The sequence below is a fragment of the Podarcis muralis genome, chromosome 10 (assembly GCF_964188315.1).
Source record: "Podarcis muralis chromosome 10, rPodMur119.hap1.1, whole genome shotgun sequence".
Lineage (NCBI taxonomy): Eukaryota > Metazoa > Chordata > Lepidosauria > Squamata > Lacertidae > Podarcis > Podarcis muralis.
Window position 1 is genome coordinate 42889550 of NC_135664.1, and position 18562 is coordinate 42908111.

At 41.2% G+C, this 18562-nt stretch overlaps 1 protein-coding gene across 10 annotated transcripts in view; it reads right to left on the reverse strand.

The window, feature by feature from the left end:
• ANKS1B (ankyrin repeat and sterile alpha motif domain containing 1B) overlaps positions 1–18533 on the reverse strand; it is a 330160-nt gene extending 311627 nt beyond the window's left edge. For all 10 annotated transcript variants that reach the window (XM_077934851.1, XM_077934853.1, XM_077934844.1 and 7 more), the window contains exons 1-2: positions 17733–18533; positions 907–987 (exon numbers count right to left, since the gene is read on the reverse strand). In XM_077934851.1, coding sequence (XP_077790977.1) covers positions 907–987; positions 17733–17866 — 215 coding nt within the window. In that variant the 5' untranslated portion in view covers positions 17867–18533. The remainder of the gene's footprint in view (positions 1–906; positions 988–17732) is intronic.
• Between the last annotated feature and the right edge of the window lie 29 nt (positions 18534–18562).

The window sequence follows — 18562 nt, forward strand, 5'->3', positions numbered from 1 at the left end:
CCCTATAAACATCTGGGAGATTAGGCCTACAGATAGTAAACTAAGACATCCTACAATGTCAGATGGAAGATGGTACATCCACTACAACTCTCCCCTCTGCCTCTCACTCAGGGGGAACCCCACCAAATAAAACTTCCCCTCAACCAGGCTGTCACCGTGGGTGAAGGTCATGGGCCTGTCTCCTCCACTGTCTGGCCTACAATTTTATCCCAGCCGACACTGTGGGACACCCCTGTCCCTATGTCTCCCTGAAGTGGTAACCCAAAGCAGTGAACTCCTCTAGTGTGGCATATGACTCCACACTGACACCCCAGCTGTATCCACTCAGCCAGCAACCAAATAATACCAGGCACTGCAATCAACCAGAAAATCTGCTTACATGCTGACAGGCAGCTCCAAGAAAAACAACTCTAAGACTGATACAGACAACCTGAAACACAGCAACAACAAAATAACCTTGCTGCATTATATTATGTACATAGCCATGGTCCGAGCAGGAAGATTCCAATCCATCTTCACCCTAGTCACATTGCAAAAGGCCTTTACCTATGTAGAAAAGTTCCATGGTTGAAACTGAGAGGATGCAATGATGGTGGTGATTTCTTTGCCACTATCATTGCCCAGATTAGAACCCAAAATGGGCTCTAAGCTGTGTTTTAAATATGCTTGCTGTTAACCAAATTGAATTCTCTCGCCAAAGAAAGAGAGAACAAAATTATTTTGTACACATGAAAATGGAGGTGGCTGCTACAACAGCAGAAGTGGGGTAGGTGTTTTAAGTAGGGCAGTTTACTAAAGCTTGGTGCACACAAAAATATGACTATGTCTAAACTTAATGCAGGTTAATACCAGCATTTTTAACACAAAGTAATACCAGCATAATATTGATAGCCATTTGACACTTACTTGTGACCATTTAAAGCTGCATGGTGCAAAGCAGTATAACCCGAACTATCTGTGCAGTTTATATTTGGTCCTCGCCAGATGCTGAAAATAAAGCACAAACTCTATTATAATAAATACACAGATTTGTGGGTTTATTTATTTCAAAGACATTAGCCATAACCATTATATACAGACAGAGGCTCATTGAAATGTAAACACTGGCCAACAAATAAAGGTAAATTTAAGCAAGAAAATCAGAAGCAGAATATTATTGTGGTGGGAGTATACCACTTTGGTCAGCTTTTAAAGCAACTGAATGTGAAAAGTTTATTACCTCAGAAAGATGACCAATATCCAAAAGCCTTCTTTTCTTTCACATTCTTAATCAATCTTAAATATCACAGCAGAACATACACATGGGGCTGTTCTTTCAAGTACAGATGCTCAAACACTGATTCTGCCTGTGATGCATCCCACCTCTTATGACTAGGGCCAATGTGGGAAACCTCAGGTCTAGGACTGAATGCAGCCCTCTGGGTCTCTTCATCTGGCCCTTCGGACTCTCCTTAGGTCACTGTAAACCAGATTCCAACATCTCAGTGTTTGACCTGCATTAAAATTTTTGGTTCAAGTTTAACAAAATATAAGTGATTATTTTTTTTAAAAAAATATTTTTATTAAAAGATTTTCATGGATAACAAAGGGATATATGTAACGTTATTGTTTTCCATTCACAGAGTCCTTGTTTGCAAAGTATGGTAGTTTCTCAAATTCCAGACAGAAACAATCTGAGTTTACTAGGTGGAAGAGCTCAACAAATGAGACTTTTCAGGCAAAATAGCAACTGATAAAAATATTTCTTTACAACTGCCCATTCTACTGAGAAATTTATAAATATGATCCATGCTGCAACCTGTTGTGCTTGGCATAAACTGAACACCGCCTGCTCTCTCAATAATCCCTCTTTCAATTTTATAAGCTTCAGGTTGTTCATAAACTAGGGAAACTTGTACCAACAAAACTGTGAGAAAACATGTCTGGAACCAACCATCAGTGGCCAAAATCAACATAACAGTACTCAAGCTACAAGGTATAGCCTTCCAAAATTCTAGGATCTAGCAAGCTTCACAAGTCTCTAAGAGCAGAAATTCTAACTGCATTCCCTCTAACATCCGGGGGGGGGGGGGGGGCAAATTGGGACACAACCTCCCACACACACCTCCACATCACCCTGCCGCCATTACACACCACTGCCACAGCCTCCCCCTGCATCATCCCACAACCGGCCACCCTTATACACTACCACAACTGCCTCCCCCCAATTCACACCATCTTGCCGCCAGCCAGCCTTACCCCCCACTGCCAGCACTCACACACATGTCACAAACGGAAGTACTTCTAGAAGTGGCAATGGAGAAATAGGGGAGCACAGCTCCCAAAAAGGTGTGTCAACAGCTGCAGTAGAGGCGGTGGCAGAGGGAGACAAAACAGACTGGCATCAGAAACTGGGGTGGCTTCTGTCAATCTAGGATATCCTGCTCAAAATGAGACGGTTGCACCATATGGCTTAACTGGTCCAAAACTTCACAGGAGCACAGAAAGGCAGAACTAAGGGCTAGCTCACAGTTGCTAGCAACCCCCATATCAGCAACTTGGAAGAATGAGGCACAAGCTTGTGGCCAGTGATGTGTACAATTGCAGCAGCTGGAAAAAGATGTGCACATCTTACAAACAATATATGAAGGTGAGTGCAGACTGATCACAGGCCTGCCTGCACCCTACACATTTGTGAGACACTTGTGTGGAAACTGCTGGCAAATACAGACATGCTATGTACATCGGGTTACATATGCTTCAGGTTACATACGCTTCAGGTTACAACTCTGCTAACCCAGAAATATTACCTCGGGTTAAGAACTTTGCTTCAGGATGAGAACAGAAATCGTGCTCCGGCGGCATGGCAGCAGCAGGAGGCCCCATTAGCTAAAGTGGTGCTTCAGGTTAAGAACAGTTTCAGGTTAAGAACACACCTCCAGAACGTAGTTCTTAACCCGAGGTACCACTGTATTTCAATATGGCAATCATCAGATGGTTTCCAGACTAGTCTAATCTAATTCAGACTGTGTCCTGCCACAAGTGTGGGGCCACAAAAGTAACCCCCCCATGCACACACACACATCAGGGCAATGTAATTTTCGAGACTGGTTCAACAAGCAGATTATTAGTTCTCCAAGTTGTAAACCAACATTTTTTAATGCAGTGAGATGACAACTTCCTAGACTGAGAGAATAGAATGTTCAGCTTGAAGGGTTTTTCTTTCCATAGATCTGCCTGTCAAGCCCCACTACTGCCACCCATAAGCTGTACATAAGTGACCTTTCTGAGGATAAAAGATTCCAGACACAGGCATTAGCCTCCGCACAAGTCCACCTGACTTTGTGTTCAACTTTTGCTTGGAACTTTCAGCATGTACTCCCAATCTTGTTCTTTTACACACCGTTTGCTTCATGTTTCCATGCACAACCTCGCTGTCCAATACTTCATGCTGGCTTTAGTTCCCTCTTGCCTCAGCTGTTGTTTTCTTGCCCTTAACCTCCTTTCTCACTTTCCCCTCTCCTGCTGGTTCTCTATGAGGCTCTTGTGAACCATTTAGCTTATGGACCTTCTGATTTTGTAAGGATTTACCCTGTCAGGAAATTTAATGTGACCAACACACCAACATAATCAAAAGTTAATCTTGGCTTCCCTGCATTAGATACATTTGAGGTAAGGTGGAGTTGGACAATAGTAACAAATTTTCTGGGCAAGGAAAACAAATCTGATTTAATGTATTTGGCTTTCATTAAAGGACACAGTTTCACACAATAAATTATTAAGTAAGGTGACTGATATCACAGGAACTGTAAAACAGGTTCAATCAATATTGTTAACCAAGGAACAAATTACTAGAAATAATCTCTAAGGATCAGTATTGGAACTTTTCTCAAATGACCCTGGCAAATGAAATATAAGGATGCTGCTGAAATTCAAAGAATATGCTGAGGAGACAAAGCAGAAACCATTTTCTGCTACTTTTCTGTGTGCAATTTCAAAATATGCTTAGGGAAATTTAACACTTTGAGTTGCTTTTAATTTTATTTTCCTGTGCATCCAATGCCCTAAGGATTTGGATTTTGCATTGTCAGGATAGGGTACTGAAGTGAATTTATTTTCCTGGATAACTCAGTTGGTTACAGTGTGGTGCTGATAACACCAAACTTGCAGGGTTTAGTCTAGACAATCCTCAGAGTCCCTTCCAACGCTACAGTTCTATGATTCTATGATCAAATAGACTGCTTTTATATTCTTAGGCAGTAGCAAGGATATGGATAGAAATGAGCAAAACTAATAACAAAAGGTGTTTACTTTTTAGCATCACTCATAGTCTTCTTCTTCTTCCTGTTGTTGTTGTTGTTGTTGTTATATCCCTTGCAGCTATACTCATTTATGAGAAAGGCTCTGGGAGTAAATCCCAAGGAATAATCTAGACCCACTCTCCTGCGGGATCTTCAGAAGAAAATGCTAAGGAGTAAACCCTACACAAATCCAGAGTGGAGTCCCTAAGATGGTTGGACAGCGTCTTGTACGCCCCCTTTTGGCAACGCCTGCAGCCAAGTTGGCACCAAATGTATTGCTATTATTTCCTTTGGACATCAGCATGGCTGAGAAAGGAGTGGGTCTTGCACCCTGGAGAGATAATTTGGTGCTGCTAACACAACAAAAACAGCATAGTGGAAGGCAGCAGTTACGAGTTACTGGTCTCTGTAGCCACACCAGGCACTGTGATTCTCTAGCCGTTTAACTTCACCCCTGGAGGTACATTCCATTGTCTCTTGAGACAGATGGATGCCCACAATATTTATATCCCAGCTTTTTCCCTGATGGGGACTTAAAGTGACTTGTAGTACTGCTACATTCTGAAAAAGATAGTTGTGTTGTGAAGGGATTTCTTGCTTTAAAACAGCATTTTAAAATGATAATGTGTAAGTTACATTTTTTTTACGGATAAGAGAGTAGTCTAAACATGCTGAAAAAATGCCACAGAACTCTGAAAAATTAACCTCTAAGGAAGAAACAATACATTAATTAGTTTTCCAGTGCTGAAGGAACATATTTGGCCTAAGTGAAAAAGCCACAAATACCTCTGTGGGATAATAATGTAATAGCTGTCTTGCATACTAATGTGAATGAAATGTGTCCCATATTAAAACAGAAATCAAGTTCTAGAAAAGAATATTTAGCTATGAGTAGAATATGATGATTTGGATTAATGTTTGTGTATCTGCTACCTAATTTGCTTATGTTTACTATTGTTTGCATTTACATGATTCCACATTTACAATAAAATATGGGAAATCTTTTATGACATTTACAGGCCTTACTATTACTTTACAGGTTGTTAGTTTAAAAACTCTGCCATTCGTCAAAAAATAGCTTTTTAACTTACACTGAATAAAAACTTTGTTAACTGTGTCCAACAATGGATCTCTCTCATTAGCCTCCTTCTGAAAGGAAGCACAAGGCAGTTTATTGAGCTTTGTGTATAGTTACATCATCCAAAGAGACTTTTGAAGGAATACTACTTTCATTGTAGTCAGAACACTTCAGGTTCAAAACAAGCAAATTGTGAAATAACTGCTCAGCCAGGCTGTAACTGTTAGTACCTGAAGTCTCATCCACAGGTGGCCTTGTTTACATTAGTTAGACAAAGCACTAATACATTACTGAGAAACACATCAATTGCCTTAAATAGAGCAGCAATTTTAGAATTTTCAAACTGAGTCCAATCATCATGCTATTCCCAAAAATCAAAGTATCAACCAGATACAAACATTTCTAAGCCAAAATTAGGGTTAAATAATATGGGTGGAAACCAACATATCACTAAGTGAATGTTCAGTCATTGCGAGGATTTCTGCTTCCACGACGGTACTTTCCACCTCTCTCCTCCCCCATGTGCACACAATCCTGTTCTAGAAACAGATTTGGTGAGGGAATAGGGTACATGGTAAGGACAGAGGGATGATTCCCACTGCATAATTGCACTGGTGGATGGGTTAGTTGAACACTTCTGTAAATCTATAACAACAGAATAAAATCTGTTTGTCAGGATTAATATGAAGTATACTCGAAAGTATGGAAACTATACCAGTGCAGGAAGCTAATTTGGAAAAATATTCCACAATATATGTGAGTTTAAGTGAAAGTGGACAAGAAAAAAATTCCTCTCTAATCATGAGCTAATAATAATGTGTTTATGCAATAATCTATTATACCGTCAAGAAATAACCAAAATTTCATTAAAAAAAACTAAGCAACAGTCAAAAATAAGTGTTTTAAATCACATCCCACCTAGGTTATGACATAAATCAACACACATATGTAGTTCCATTTACTTTCATAATATTTCAGTCTTTGATTTTTGCTGCAATACATTTTCCCAAAAACCTCTGTGCATTTGACTATCTGGATGACTTATATATTTCATAAAACTGTCCCACAGTTGTGATTTTACTTTAGTGTTATTAAATTTTATTGACTTCTTGTACTGCTATTATTTTTATATAAACCAATTGGGAATTTTTATTTTATTAAGTAGTATACATTTTAAATAAATAATTCTACATAAGAAATGTAGAATTACATTTTTAGTAACATTACATTACATTGTTAGTATTTCCTCTAGAGTATGAACTGTACATGTCAGCTCCTCAGACAAAGCTATACCTTTTGATTGATAACCCTCCTGAACTTTTCCAGTTTTTTGGTGTTTCAACTCTGGCAACCACTAATAAAAAAACAAAACAAAACCCTATTAACTCTATATGCAGTAGGCTGAGCAGAGTTAATAGCTGCACCTTCTGTCTGAAGATTGCATATATTTCCTCGTGAACACAGTGCCAAAAAAACTGCACCAATGGGTATACCTACCACATATGGATGCAAGAGTTTTGCATCTTCTCCAACAATCTGGGGGAACATAGCCCATAATCTTTGCTAATAGTAATGGAGTCAGGTACCAATGAGCAAAGTTCAATAGCCAAACATCTTGGCTAAAAAATATCTCTACTATGCCTTAATATTAGACCATTACCACTCTGTCTTGTTTCCCATCTTCAGCTGATGCTTTCTGAGTTTGGAGAAGCAACTAACGTCCACCAGCTTTTTCATAAGTACATTCTATTTAAATCTCCCTGCCCAATCTAAGGGAGCAATTTAGCTCTATTAGATTGAATGAAGATATTAAAACAGGGTTTCCCACAGGCATCTGGTAGGCCAGTGTTAGAATGTGATGCTGGACTTGATGGACCATTGGCCTGATCCAGCAGGCTCTTCTTAAATTCTTATGCCGAACCTGTATAAACACCTCGCAGAGGTAGTCCGTTCTCCTCAGAGGACCCTCTCTCCATCTGTGAGAGTTGGGCTTCTCCTTCCCAGGTATTTTTCCAGGTGAAGCTGCCATAGTCAATCAGAATCATGGGTGATCTGCAAGCCACTGCAAGCCCTGGTTACCTTTCATGACTTTCCATGGTCAGATGTTCTGAAAGGGTTTTTTTCCGGTTATGCAAAGCTGCCATTTTAGAAATTTAGGATAGGAAGGAGAGGATCTTAATTCAACACAGAATTTGAGGGTTGTAATGCTTGCGTATTCTTTGTTCTATAATGAAACCTGTACAGCAATCAGTATATCCCAATCAAAATACCAGCTAGTTGCTATAGCAACTCTTACACTGAATCTGTATATTTGTGTGTATATTTTTAAAGGACTGGATTATTTATATTCTAAAGAAATCAACCTGCCACATTCAGTCATCTTATATAGCCTTAAAAGAATGCAAATAAAATGAAATAATTAATATATTGAAGACCACACACTCAGAAAACTAAAAAAGCAAATGTGAGTAGTTCATACAATCAATTAATCCAACTACAACTACATGTGTGGACCCCTACAGTTCTCCAAATAACTTCCAATCTAGTTTAAACTCACAGATCCAAACTCTTAGCTCTCCAACTTTCTCTGCCTCAAAACTACTCTTCCCATTAATGAAAGGCGTCATTTGCAAGGGGAGCAAGATTCTCAGTTGGCAAGGAATATTAATATTTTTTGCTTGGATCCCAAATACCCTTTAGTTGCCTGATAGGCCCATTTGCAGGCCAAGGCGCTGTGCTCCACAATCCTCAACCCAGATAAATAAGAGATCAGTAAGACTTGTTTGGATGAAAACATGCCACAACTTTATTGAATACAGATGAAAGAGGTTTGTTTTGGGCATGGGGCAATCAAAATACTTCCAGCCTGCCCACCGGAAATGACATGTAGGTCAATCCAGGCAGGGGTTCCTAAGAGTTACATGAAATAGGGTGACCCCCACAGGGACCGCTTCGGTCCTGGCGCTGCCTGGGCATGTGGACATGACCCCCCCACCCCCCCAGATCCCTTTAACAGGATACCCGAGTGTCTGGAAGGGCAGGCGGATACTACAACCTCCCCTCCATCCAAAACAATGGATTGCCCTAATGCCCCACCTCAGTTGTGATGATTGCTATGAGGTAAGCAAAACCACCAAGTCAGAGCCAATATGACCAGTGGACAAATTCCTACCCCGCCCTATAAAGAACAGCAACCACCATAGCCACAGCAAGGTCCTTGACTATCAGCCTAAACCAAGGGTGGGTGGGCAAGAAAACCAGATGAAAGAACAAACAGGTAGTGCCCCAGGTGCAGGCTACTTAAATGGCCAGGGGGTGGACCCGAGAGAAGCCTACCTGCTCTGTCAGCTCCGCCCCCTGGCACTGTCCAGATCCCAGCCTGTATCCCCATTCTCTAAAGCAGGGTGCAGGCTAGGATCTAGCTCCTGATAGGTGATGGGGGCTTGTGCCTCTGCTGCCTACCAGGAAATGCACTGAAGCCATGGCTCCATCGTTGGGGCTCCTGTGGAACCTCGGCCGTCCTGCAACGCCGCCACACCAAAAGGGGTGAGCGGACTTGCAGAAATCAAGAGAGATTCTATTCAGCCAAGCAGTCTCAGCAGCAGTCTACCTGCTGCATGTGACACAGAGACAACTCCTTATTTAACGGCAGGAAGGCTGCTCTCACTCTCTGTTCCTTTCTTTGTGGCCATTACACGGGTTGGATCTCAGTACATTGCAAGTGGTTAATAATTTTAAAATCCAGTTATGTAATTTCCAGATTTTGTGTAGGAATTTGTACAAATTTGATAGGACCATGGCCCTTAGCATCAACTCATTTTATTTACTTACGATATTTATATGTTGCCACAAAACATAAAGTTATCTGAGTGGCCTACAATAAATAAATATAAAGACAATAGAAAATAGAAAATAAAACATAACACCATTAAAGCAAGACAAACATAAATAGAATAAGAAAACACTCTTGTCTTAACCCCACAGTTAAAAGAGATTTTTAAACCAAGGGATGGGGGCCTATGAAACTACTCATGTTTTATTTCATTTTTTAAAAAAATTAAATTTGTATATCACCCTTCACCCAAAGATCACAGGGTGATTCACAACATAAAAATACAAAATGAGAACACAAAAACTAAACAATAACTCCCCTCACACAAACACATTTTAAAGGCCTTAGAAAGTTAATCAACCTAAGGCCTTGTTATAGAGAAAAGTTTCCACCTGACACCTAAATATATGTAATGAAGGCGCCAGGTGAGCCACCATGGGGTGAGCATTCTACAAACAAGGAGCTACCACAGAAAAGGACCATTCTTGTGTTGCCACCCTCTGGGGACCTCTCATAGAGGAGGCACATGAAGAACAGCCACAGATGATGATTGCAGGGTCTGGGTCAGTTTGTATGAGGAAAGACAGTCCCACACAGCTATCACATCTGTGCTGACACTGACAACACATTAATGTAGATTTTGGAGAAGTGTGTAGCGCAGGCATAGGCAAACTCAGCCCTCCAGATGTTTTGGGACTACAACTCCCATCATCCCTGATCACTGGTCCTGTTAGCTAGGGATGATGGGAGTTGTAGTCCCAAAAATCTAGAGGGCCGAGTTTGCCTATGCCTGGTGTAGAGCACTGTCAGGTTGATTTTTTTGAGATCCAGTTATTGCAGCTTGAGGACATATAAGGACAGAGGTCTGTCCAACTACTTAGGCTCTCTTGACCCTTCAAGAGTAGGCCAAAAAGAGCCTTCTTATTAAGAGACCTGGACCCAGAGGTTATAGATAACCACCAACTAGATGCTAATACCCTTCCTGTGTATGTAGACATGTGAATCTGGCAGTTCCAAGGGGCTGATTCAAGTATATGTGTTTTTGCGTAACCCTCGAATAAAACACTACTGTAATCACCACATGGAAACAATCAGAATCTGTTTTACCATGAGCTTATGTTCAAAATTTTCTTCAAATTCATTTTGGCCTAAAGTTAAGCTGCTCTTAAAACAACACATATAGGCATAACAGCCAAGAATTGTTTGCTATATCTGACGTTAAGTTCATATTTCATATTAAAACAAACTACTAGTATCTTCAGAAAAACTCATTGTTAAATTATCTTATTTACACAGCAATAATCAGCATCCATCTGAATAAACAGCACTACAAACTGCTTATAATTACTGCATACATCGCTCCAAGGTGTAATGCAAAGACATGCCTATTCAAAAGTCTAATTGCTATTATGCCTTTAATTACTACATGTAAGTGTCTTCATAGATCTTGGCTGCAATGACCATGACTGTAATAGCAACCTGTCTGAGGGCAGCTTTCACAGCTTATAATACAAATGTTGAAATTATGTGCAATTTATTAATCAAACTTTTTATATTGCTGACTGGGCCAGATATCTGGGCCAGATATCCTTTAATCAAATATATAAGATATCCAAGAGACAGTGTGCCAGTCTGTACAATACACACACACACACACACACACACACACACACACACACACACACAGTTTCACATGGGAGAGGAGAGAGCTTCCTCCACTTTGCTTACTATAGAAATTCATCTATCTCATTCAGCCTTTATGGGCTAGTAACATATGGGGACTTATAGGCTAGTATCTAATCAGGTGTATGTACAAAGCTGGTCTCTGTCATGGCCAACTCTGGGGTTGCGGTGCTCATCTCGCTTTATTGGCTGAAGGAGCTGGCGTACAGTTTCCAGGTCATGTGGCCAGCATGACTAAGCCGCTTCTGGCGAACCAGAGCAGTGCATGGAAACGCCGTTTACCTTCCCACTGGAGCAGTACCTATTTATCTACTTGAACTTTGACGTGCTTTTGAACTGCTAGGTTGGCAGGAGCAGGGACCGAGCAACGGGAGCTCACCCTGTCGCGGGGATTCGAACCGCCAACCTTCTGATCAGCAAGCCCTAGGCTCTGTGGTTTAACCCACAGCACCACCCGCATCCCATTCATCACTTAGTTTACACTTTTTACAGTGAATTACATTTGCCATTTTACAACCCATTCACTCAGATTGAAGAGGTCCTTTTGGAGCTCTTCACAATCTTCCCCCCCCCCCACACACACACATTAAACAATTTAGTATCATCATCAAGTTACTCCTAATTCAAGATTGTTTGTGAACAAGTTAAAAAGTACAAGTTCCAATACCTGTCCTTGGGAGAAACCCCTTTCTACTCCTTCCTACTCTTTGCTTCCTGCAACTTAACCAATTCCTCCTCCCAAAGCCATTGTCTCACCCAAGCATTGAGACCACAAAGCTGTGCCTAGCTGGCTGACCCTCCATGGGACCAGTAGCATTTGGAAGCCCTGGCTTTCAGCATCCTACCTAACAACCTAAATTTGACTTCCAGGACCTCATGACTGCATTTCCTGATGATGTTGGTGCCCACAAGCACCACAACCACTGTCTCCTTCTCATCTACCAGGTTATCTAGGTGGCAGGTAACATCCTAAACCTTAGCACCCGGCAGTCAATTCACCCTGCGGTCTGTATGTCCATTGCACACCCAACTATATATCTAAGGATCAAATCGCCTACTACCACAATCCTTCCACCCACTGGAGAAGTATTCTCAGCAGAAGAGGATAGATGTCCCCCTCATTTCCCTTCTAAGGAAATGTTTCCCTCTTCCTCACTTTCCTTATTTGAGACCCTCATTTTCCCTGACAGCATATCAGCTGTCATTGTGGCAGTAAGAAACAGCTACAACGCCCTTGAAAGCTGCATCTACCACTATTTCTCTCTCTTCCCTTTTCCAGGTCTACCACCTTTTCCTCAAGGGAACAAGCTTGTTCCCAGAGAGCCAGGAGCTCATTGCACTTTAGACATACTCACAACCTCTGCCCAATGGGTTGGGAATATATGGATGGTTTGATCTTTGCCCCTTCAGTAGCAAATGAATGGATGGATCAAGCAAACAATTCAGTAAGAAGGAAGCATGTCTCTTGATTCAAGAGGACTTCAGTGGAGAGCAATGGTATCTCATTTGCAGATGAAAGATAATAATTTCTCTTCTGTCCTTTCCTATTGATTAGCTTCCTTCTGCAAATGGGGTACCACTGCTCTCCCCTGAAGTCTTCTTGAATCAGAAACATGCTTCCTTCTTACTGAATTAGCTAGATTCTTGCTAGCTTCAAAATTCCTCATCAGCACAGGTCATTTCCTCACATGAAGAATCAGAGTCAGTCCTAGCTATCCCCAGGGCATTGGGTTGCTCATAAATGACATGAATCTTGAGCTCATTCTTCCCAGGAAAGGAATGGGCTTCATAATTCAGCAGCGATACAAGAAATTGATTTTCTTCTTCTCCATCTCTGCAGAGCTCTTTTTAAAAAAGAAAAGAAAAAGAAACAAACTCTCCATGGTATGAAAGACACATCATTGGCAAGCCTCTCTGTTAAGCTTGCGTAGCTTTTACAACCTAGCACAGAATGAGGAGAAGGTGAGAAACTGGAGTTGTAGCATCTTCACAATGTATATTACTGCAGTCAATCTGAGGCACCTGGCACCTCCACGCTGGACACAAATTTGCTGTCATGAGCAAATTGTGGGGAGTTCAGCAAGCAATTGGACCCAGTGAGAATATGTTGTCAACAAAACCTCCAAAACCTGGAGATGGCCTTGTTCCAAATATGTCCACAAAAGAAAAGGAAGGCCATTTCGCTGGAAGTATTTAAACTGATCCCAAGCGTGATGTTTTGAAAACAATCCAGTAAGGACTGAGGAAGAATACTCCCCTATGATTCTGAATCATCACTGATAGTGGTAGAACCAGAATACAGAAACCACTAAGAAATCCCACTTACATTTAAAAAGATATAATGATTTTATGTATCACTTCCCTCCCTAACACTACACTTCCCTAGCTAATAAAATGACTTTCTAACTAATGCTATAATTGCAACCTGATGACCAAATAGAGAGTCAGATACACAGGCTGGGCTGATGTCTGAATTGACAGTTCATTGCTCCACTTCCACAGTCTGCTTTAAAACATCAGTGGTTTGCTGTATTCTTGAACTCTCAAAGCAGTGTAGAGCAAACATCAAGATTTCTCCAACTGGGAGGTGTGGGCAACAACAACAACACAGATTTCCCATTAATCCAGACTTGTAGAGTTTAAAGGTGTACAGCTAACCTAGCTATAGCTATATCCCTTTTTCGTATTTGAAAATTCAGTACTGCAATGATAGGGATTAAAAGTATCACAAGGTGAAACCTCCTCTTCCTGCCACTCTCTCTCTCCCTCTCTCTTTTTTATATACCTATCTCTTCCCAGAGCCACTGAAAGCAGGTTCGAGCCCCACCGGAAAAAAAATTTGTGCCCTCCAGCAAGGGCAGGCCAACTAAAAATATTTACATGGGATTTAAAATAAATGTGTGGTCTCATTTTTAGTTTAATAATAAATATAATATTTGTACCTATTGAGAATGTTAAGATCCTAATGACTAATATCAATAAGCACTCATATAATAATTGCTCAACTAACTATACAGTACTTTAAATGTTACACTTGTATGTGTAACACAACACAATGTGTATCACACAACAACTTTGTTGTATTTGCAGTATTCACTTAAAAAAAATACAAATGTGACTTTGTAATATGATGAGACTGCACTGTCATACTGTCAAACCACAGAAGCAAATGTTCATATAGAGTCGCAAATGTTTACAGCACAAGTTGGTAAGCTAGTTATTTAGAATTGTGTGTGCAATGAATATGAAATATATATTTTATTAGAAATTACATAAAACAAATGCAAGATAGTCAGGCCCTGGGACCCCTTCTAGATTGCTAGGCCCTGGTATTTCAACCTGGCCTCTTGCCTTCTATTCCATACCCTCCAACATTTATCAGATGAAATAGGGACATCTCATTCCATAATGATGATGTTACTATTTGTACCCCACACATCTTACTGGGTTGCCTCAGCCACCGCTGGGCAGCATCCAATATATATAAAAACATAATACAGTGGTGCCTCGGGTCAAGTACTTAATTCATTCCGGAGGTCCGTTCTTAACCTGAAACTGTTCTTAACCTGCAGCACCACTTTAGTTAATGGGGCTTCCTGCTGCCACCGCGCCGCTGGAGCACGATTTCTGTTCTCATCCTGAAGCAAAGTTCTTAACCTGAAGCACTATTTCTGGGTTAGCGGAGTCTGTAACCTGAAGCGTATGTAACCCGAGGTACCACTGTAAAACATTAAACACTAAATAAAACTTCCCTATACAGGATTGCTTTCAGACAACTCACGAGTCGAATAACTCCATACCCTCTAACATTTAACCGATGAAAATAGGGACGTCCTAAGGAAAAGCAGGACATTTTGGGATCAAATCAGAAGCTGGGATAGCTTCTCTAAATCAGGGACATCCCTGGAAAATAGAGATCTCTATTTAGAGGGTCTAAGTTATTGCTGCAGTTCCTTCTCAGCTCAAGGCTCAGTGCAGGCGAACCAATCACTCTCCCTTAAATCCACCTCTGCCCCAACAAGCTTGTAGGTATTTTTGACAATTATTAAGATACAAACTAAACTAATTTTGTATACCTAGATTCCACCTTAGAATGCAAAAGCTGCTGGCTTATTTCTGAATGGCCTGTTTCACTTCCAAACTTTATATGTACAGGACCATACAAGTTCAGGGTTCCTGTGAATGATCCTTCTCCTAATGGGTCATAATACTACAATATTCCCACTTGCATATACCAATATCCAAATAGACAGCTGCAAATTTGTTCATCTCACTGTAGTAAGCATTCCAGTTTGAGAGTTCATCAGTTTTCACAAGTGAAATTTTAATTAATACTGGAATTGTACAGAGAAAACTACATCTGTGAGTGGATTCACAATTGCCACCAGCATTTGATCTTGAAAAACAGACAAGATAAGTGACTATGATGTCAGTGATACTGTTAAGTCTAGGAATAAGAAACCATTAAATCCAACAGCAATTTAATGCAGTATCAGGGCAATATGATGTATCTGATCATTTATTATGTTATCAACAAAGTTATCAAAAGAAGCTCAAGAGGTACTTGATGTGATGGTGGTGCCTTTATTTATCTGTTTTCTACACTGCCATGCAAATGTTTAGTGCTGCATCTAAAGAAGTCGGGGTAAAGGTAAAGGTACCCCTGCCCGTACGGGCCAGTCGTGACCAACTCTAGGGTTGCGCGCTCATCTCGCTCAAGAGGCGGGAGCCTGCGCCGTCCAAAGACACTCCTGGGTCACGTGGCCAGCGTGACGAAGCTGCAGCTGGCGAGCCAGCACCAGCGCTGCACACGGAAACGCCATTTACCTTCCCGCTATAAAGCGGTACCTATTTATCTACTTGCACTTAGGGGTGCTTTCGAACTGCTAGGTGGGCAGGAGCTGGGACCGAACGACGGGAGCTCACCCCACCGCGGGGATTCGAACCACCGACCTTACGATCAGCAAGTCCTAGGCACTGAGATTTTACCCACAGTGCCACCCGCGTCAATGAAGTCGGGGTAGACCTAATGAAATCAATGGACAAATTGATTTCAGGGAGCCTGCTCTATAACTTAGTAGAATACAACCCTGGATGTTAACTGACTTTTAAAAATAAGAAATATTTTTTCCAGCCTTACTGATAAATATGTACATTTTGTACTTGTTGAAGATAGGGCCTTAATTTTGGCTTTGTTGAGTAACCTGAATGACACTTGTCATATATGTATTGTCTTGTTTTAAATAGGTTCCAAAAGCAGGGCTAAGTGAGTGGGAAAGTGCAGCAATATGCAACTGTAATGCGTTACAAAACTAATATGCTTTCTATTAAAAATAGTGCCAGATAGCACTTAATGTAACTTTCTACTTTTAGTAATCAAGAGTTTTCTATAATACCCACCATTGTAGTCTTCAAGCCACATTACAAATGCATCTCTTCAATCTATTCCCTATTTTTAAAAATGAGCCATCAAATTCTCTCAAAGAGATGTGTATAGGAATACACTGCTCTATTAAAAGGAATCCAAAGAAAGCAAACATTTAAGAACTGTACAGACTGATTACAGAAGAGATGGATGTTAATTGCATCAAAGTGAATTTCTGGTATGTGTAGGGTTGTTGTTGTTTTTTAAATCATGTTTAATTAATGATGCTTACATTAAAATTCATGAAATTAACTGACATTTCCTTTTTGACCCAAGTTATATAATTATACTACTAAAAACAATCCTATATATTCACTATGCCAACCAATACACTAACAAAAATGTTGTTCTTATTGAACCATTGCAAAATATAAAAATAAGAAATAAGTGGGTGAAAATTAATAACCTTTAAAACAACTACATTTGCAAAAAGATAATGTGGCAGCCTGACAAAATATTAAACCTGTTACTATGGAGAGTCCTGGAAACTACATGACCTTTTTTTGCTTGTCACTGAAACAATTTTCATTACTTCAGGCCTGCTTCTGTTCTTGCAGTGGAACACATTTAATGATTAGTTCAAGTTTTAGGTCAATAGCGTGCCAATTCATTTTCCCTTGCTGCACTTGTGTCTGTCGTAACAGAGAACTGTGTGCTGCAGACCTTCTTTTATTTGTCAAATACCTGTTAAAAAAAATGTTCTTCTCACCTGCAGATACTGTACTGATACTGTACCATTCATGCTTTACATTAAATGCTATCCCACACATTGTATAAGCTCTTTCAGGATTAGAAATTGGCCCCTTCCACCTGGAAATGCCTAATAACCTAGTCTCGTATAGTTCTGAAAATGTTAATCACTGACTGCATACATTTTGCACCTATTGCTTGTAGCTGACCTCTCACCAGGAAGTTCAAATTTCTTAACAGTATAGTCCTATTAATGAGACACATGGCTAATTTCTGTTGCAAATGAGGGCAGTAAGCATAAGGCAATGGAGGAAGGCTATTTGCTATATAGTTACAAATATGCAAGCATGCCTTTAATTACCAAATGAACTAATTTTTTATTATCCAGATGAAAAAAGAAAACCTGAGAGAAATAATGTGCATGTACACATCAAGTTGTCCAATATATTCCAAAGTTCTGCCCTAGTACAAGTAATGAAGCCAATGCAAGTTCCTACCGGTTCACTGAAGGAGATAAATGCAAATGTTACTACTGTATGTCAATAACATCATGGCCAGTTGCTTTTAAACTCATATAGGACACACACCTCTCCCTCAGCTGTACATACTCAGAAGAAAGACATATTTTATAGTTACTATAATACAGCAAGAATGAGGGTGGCGGTGGTTGTGGTGATGATGATGATGAAGGGGAGGAGGAGGAGGTTACTATCCCCAGCACCTGCTGGGAAACCATATCCCTACCTCAGCAAGTTGGATAAAGGAATAGGTCCAGATCCACTGCCCAGGAGCCCTCCTTTCCTGCCAGCCAAGAGTTTTTCCACCAAAGCCACATTCCCAGTGCGAGCAGCTTCCAGCAGTTCCTGGTCCTTCCCCATGGTCGGGAATCATCAGAGAACCTTCACACGAGACCACCCCCAAAACGCCGTGTAAGTTATCCCCGCCTCCCCACCCCAAAATGGACCATCGCCACAAAAAAATAATTTCCCTGCTCGCCTGTCAGACTGAGCGATTTAGGGATATTCCTGAAGCCTTCACAAGAACACAGCAGAAAAAGGAGCAGCAGTTGGGAGGGGGGAAATCACCTCCTCCTATTTTCAGCAGATCATTTCTGGGTGGAGTGTGGAAGAAAAATAGAGGGAGGAGGGGGGGCGCAGAGGAAGAAAGACTCTTCCCCCCACCCTCTGCCCAAATTCTAGTTTGGTGAAGCGGGGAGAGAGAGAGAGAGAGTGCTCAGAGCTCTCGTGCCAGGCTGAAGCGGGTGAAGAGTGAGGGAGATCTTAACGACCAGCAGGGCGCGAAATAAGGGGAGACGCAGTCTTGGCCACCCAGGCCCGTTGCTGAGGAGACAAGAGTTCTCCGCTTCTGAATGGCTGGCAGAATATGTGGGTCTCCCCCCCCCCCACTCCCTCCCTCCCTCCCCTATCTGGCTCCCGGTCGCGTGCCCTTGCTCCGGTTCCCGCTGCGTTGAGGGATTCTGCTGCCCTCCCTCAGCTGTCCAGCCCGCCCAAATAGCGGCAGCAACTGTAACAGGAGCTCGTCTCGCGCTCCACTGCGGTGTCGCGCGCGCACAC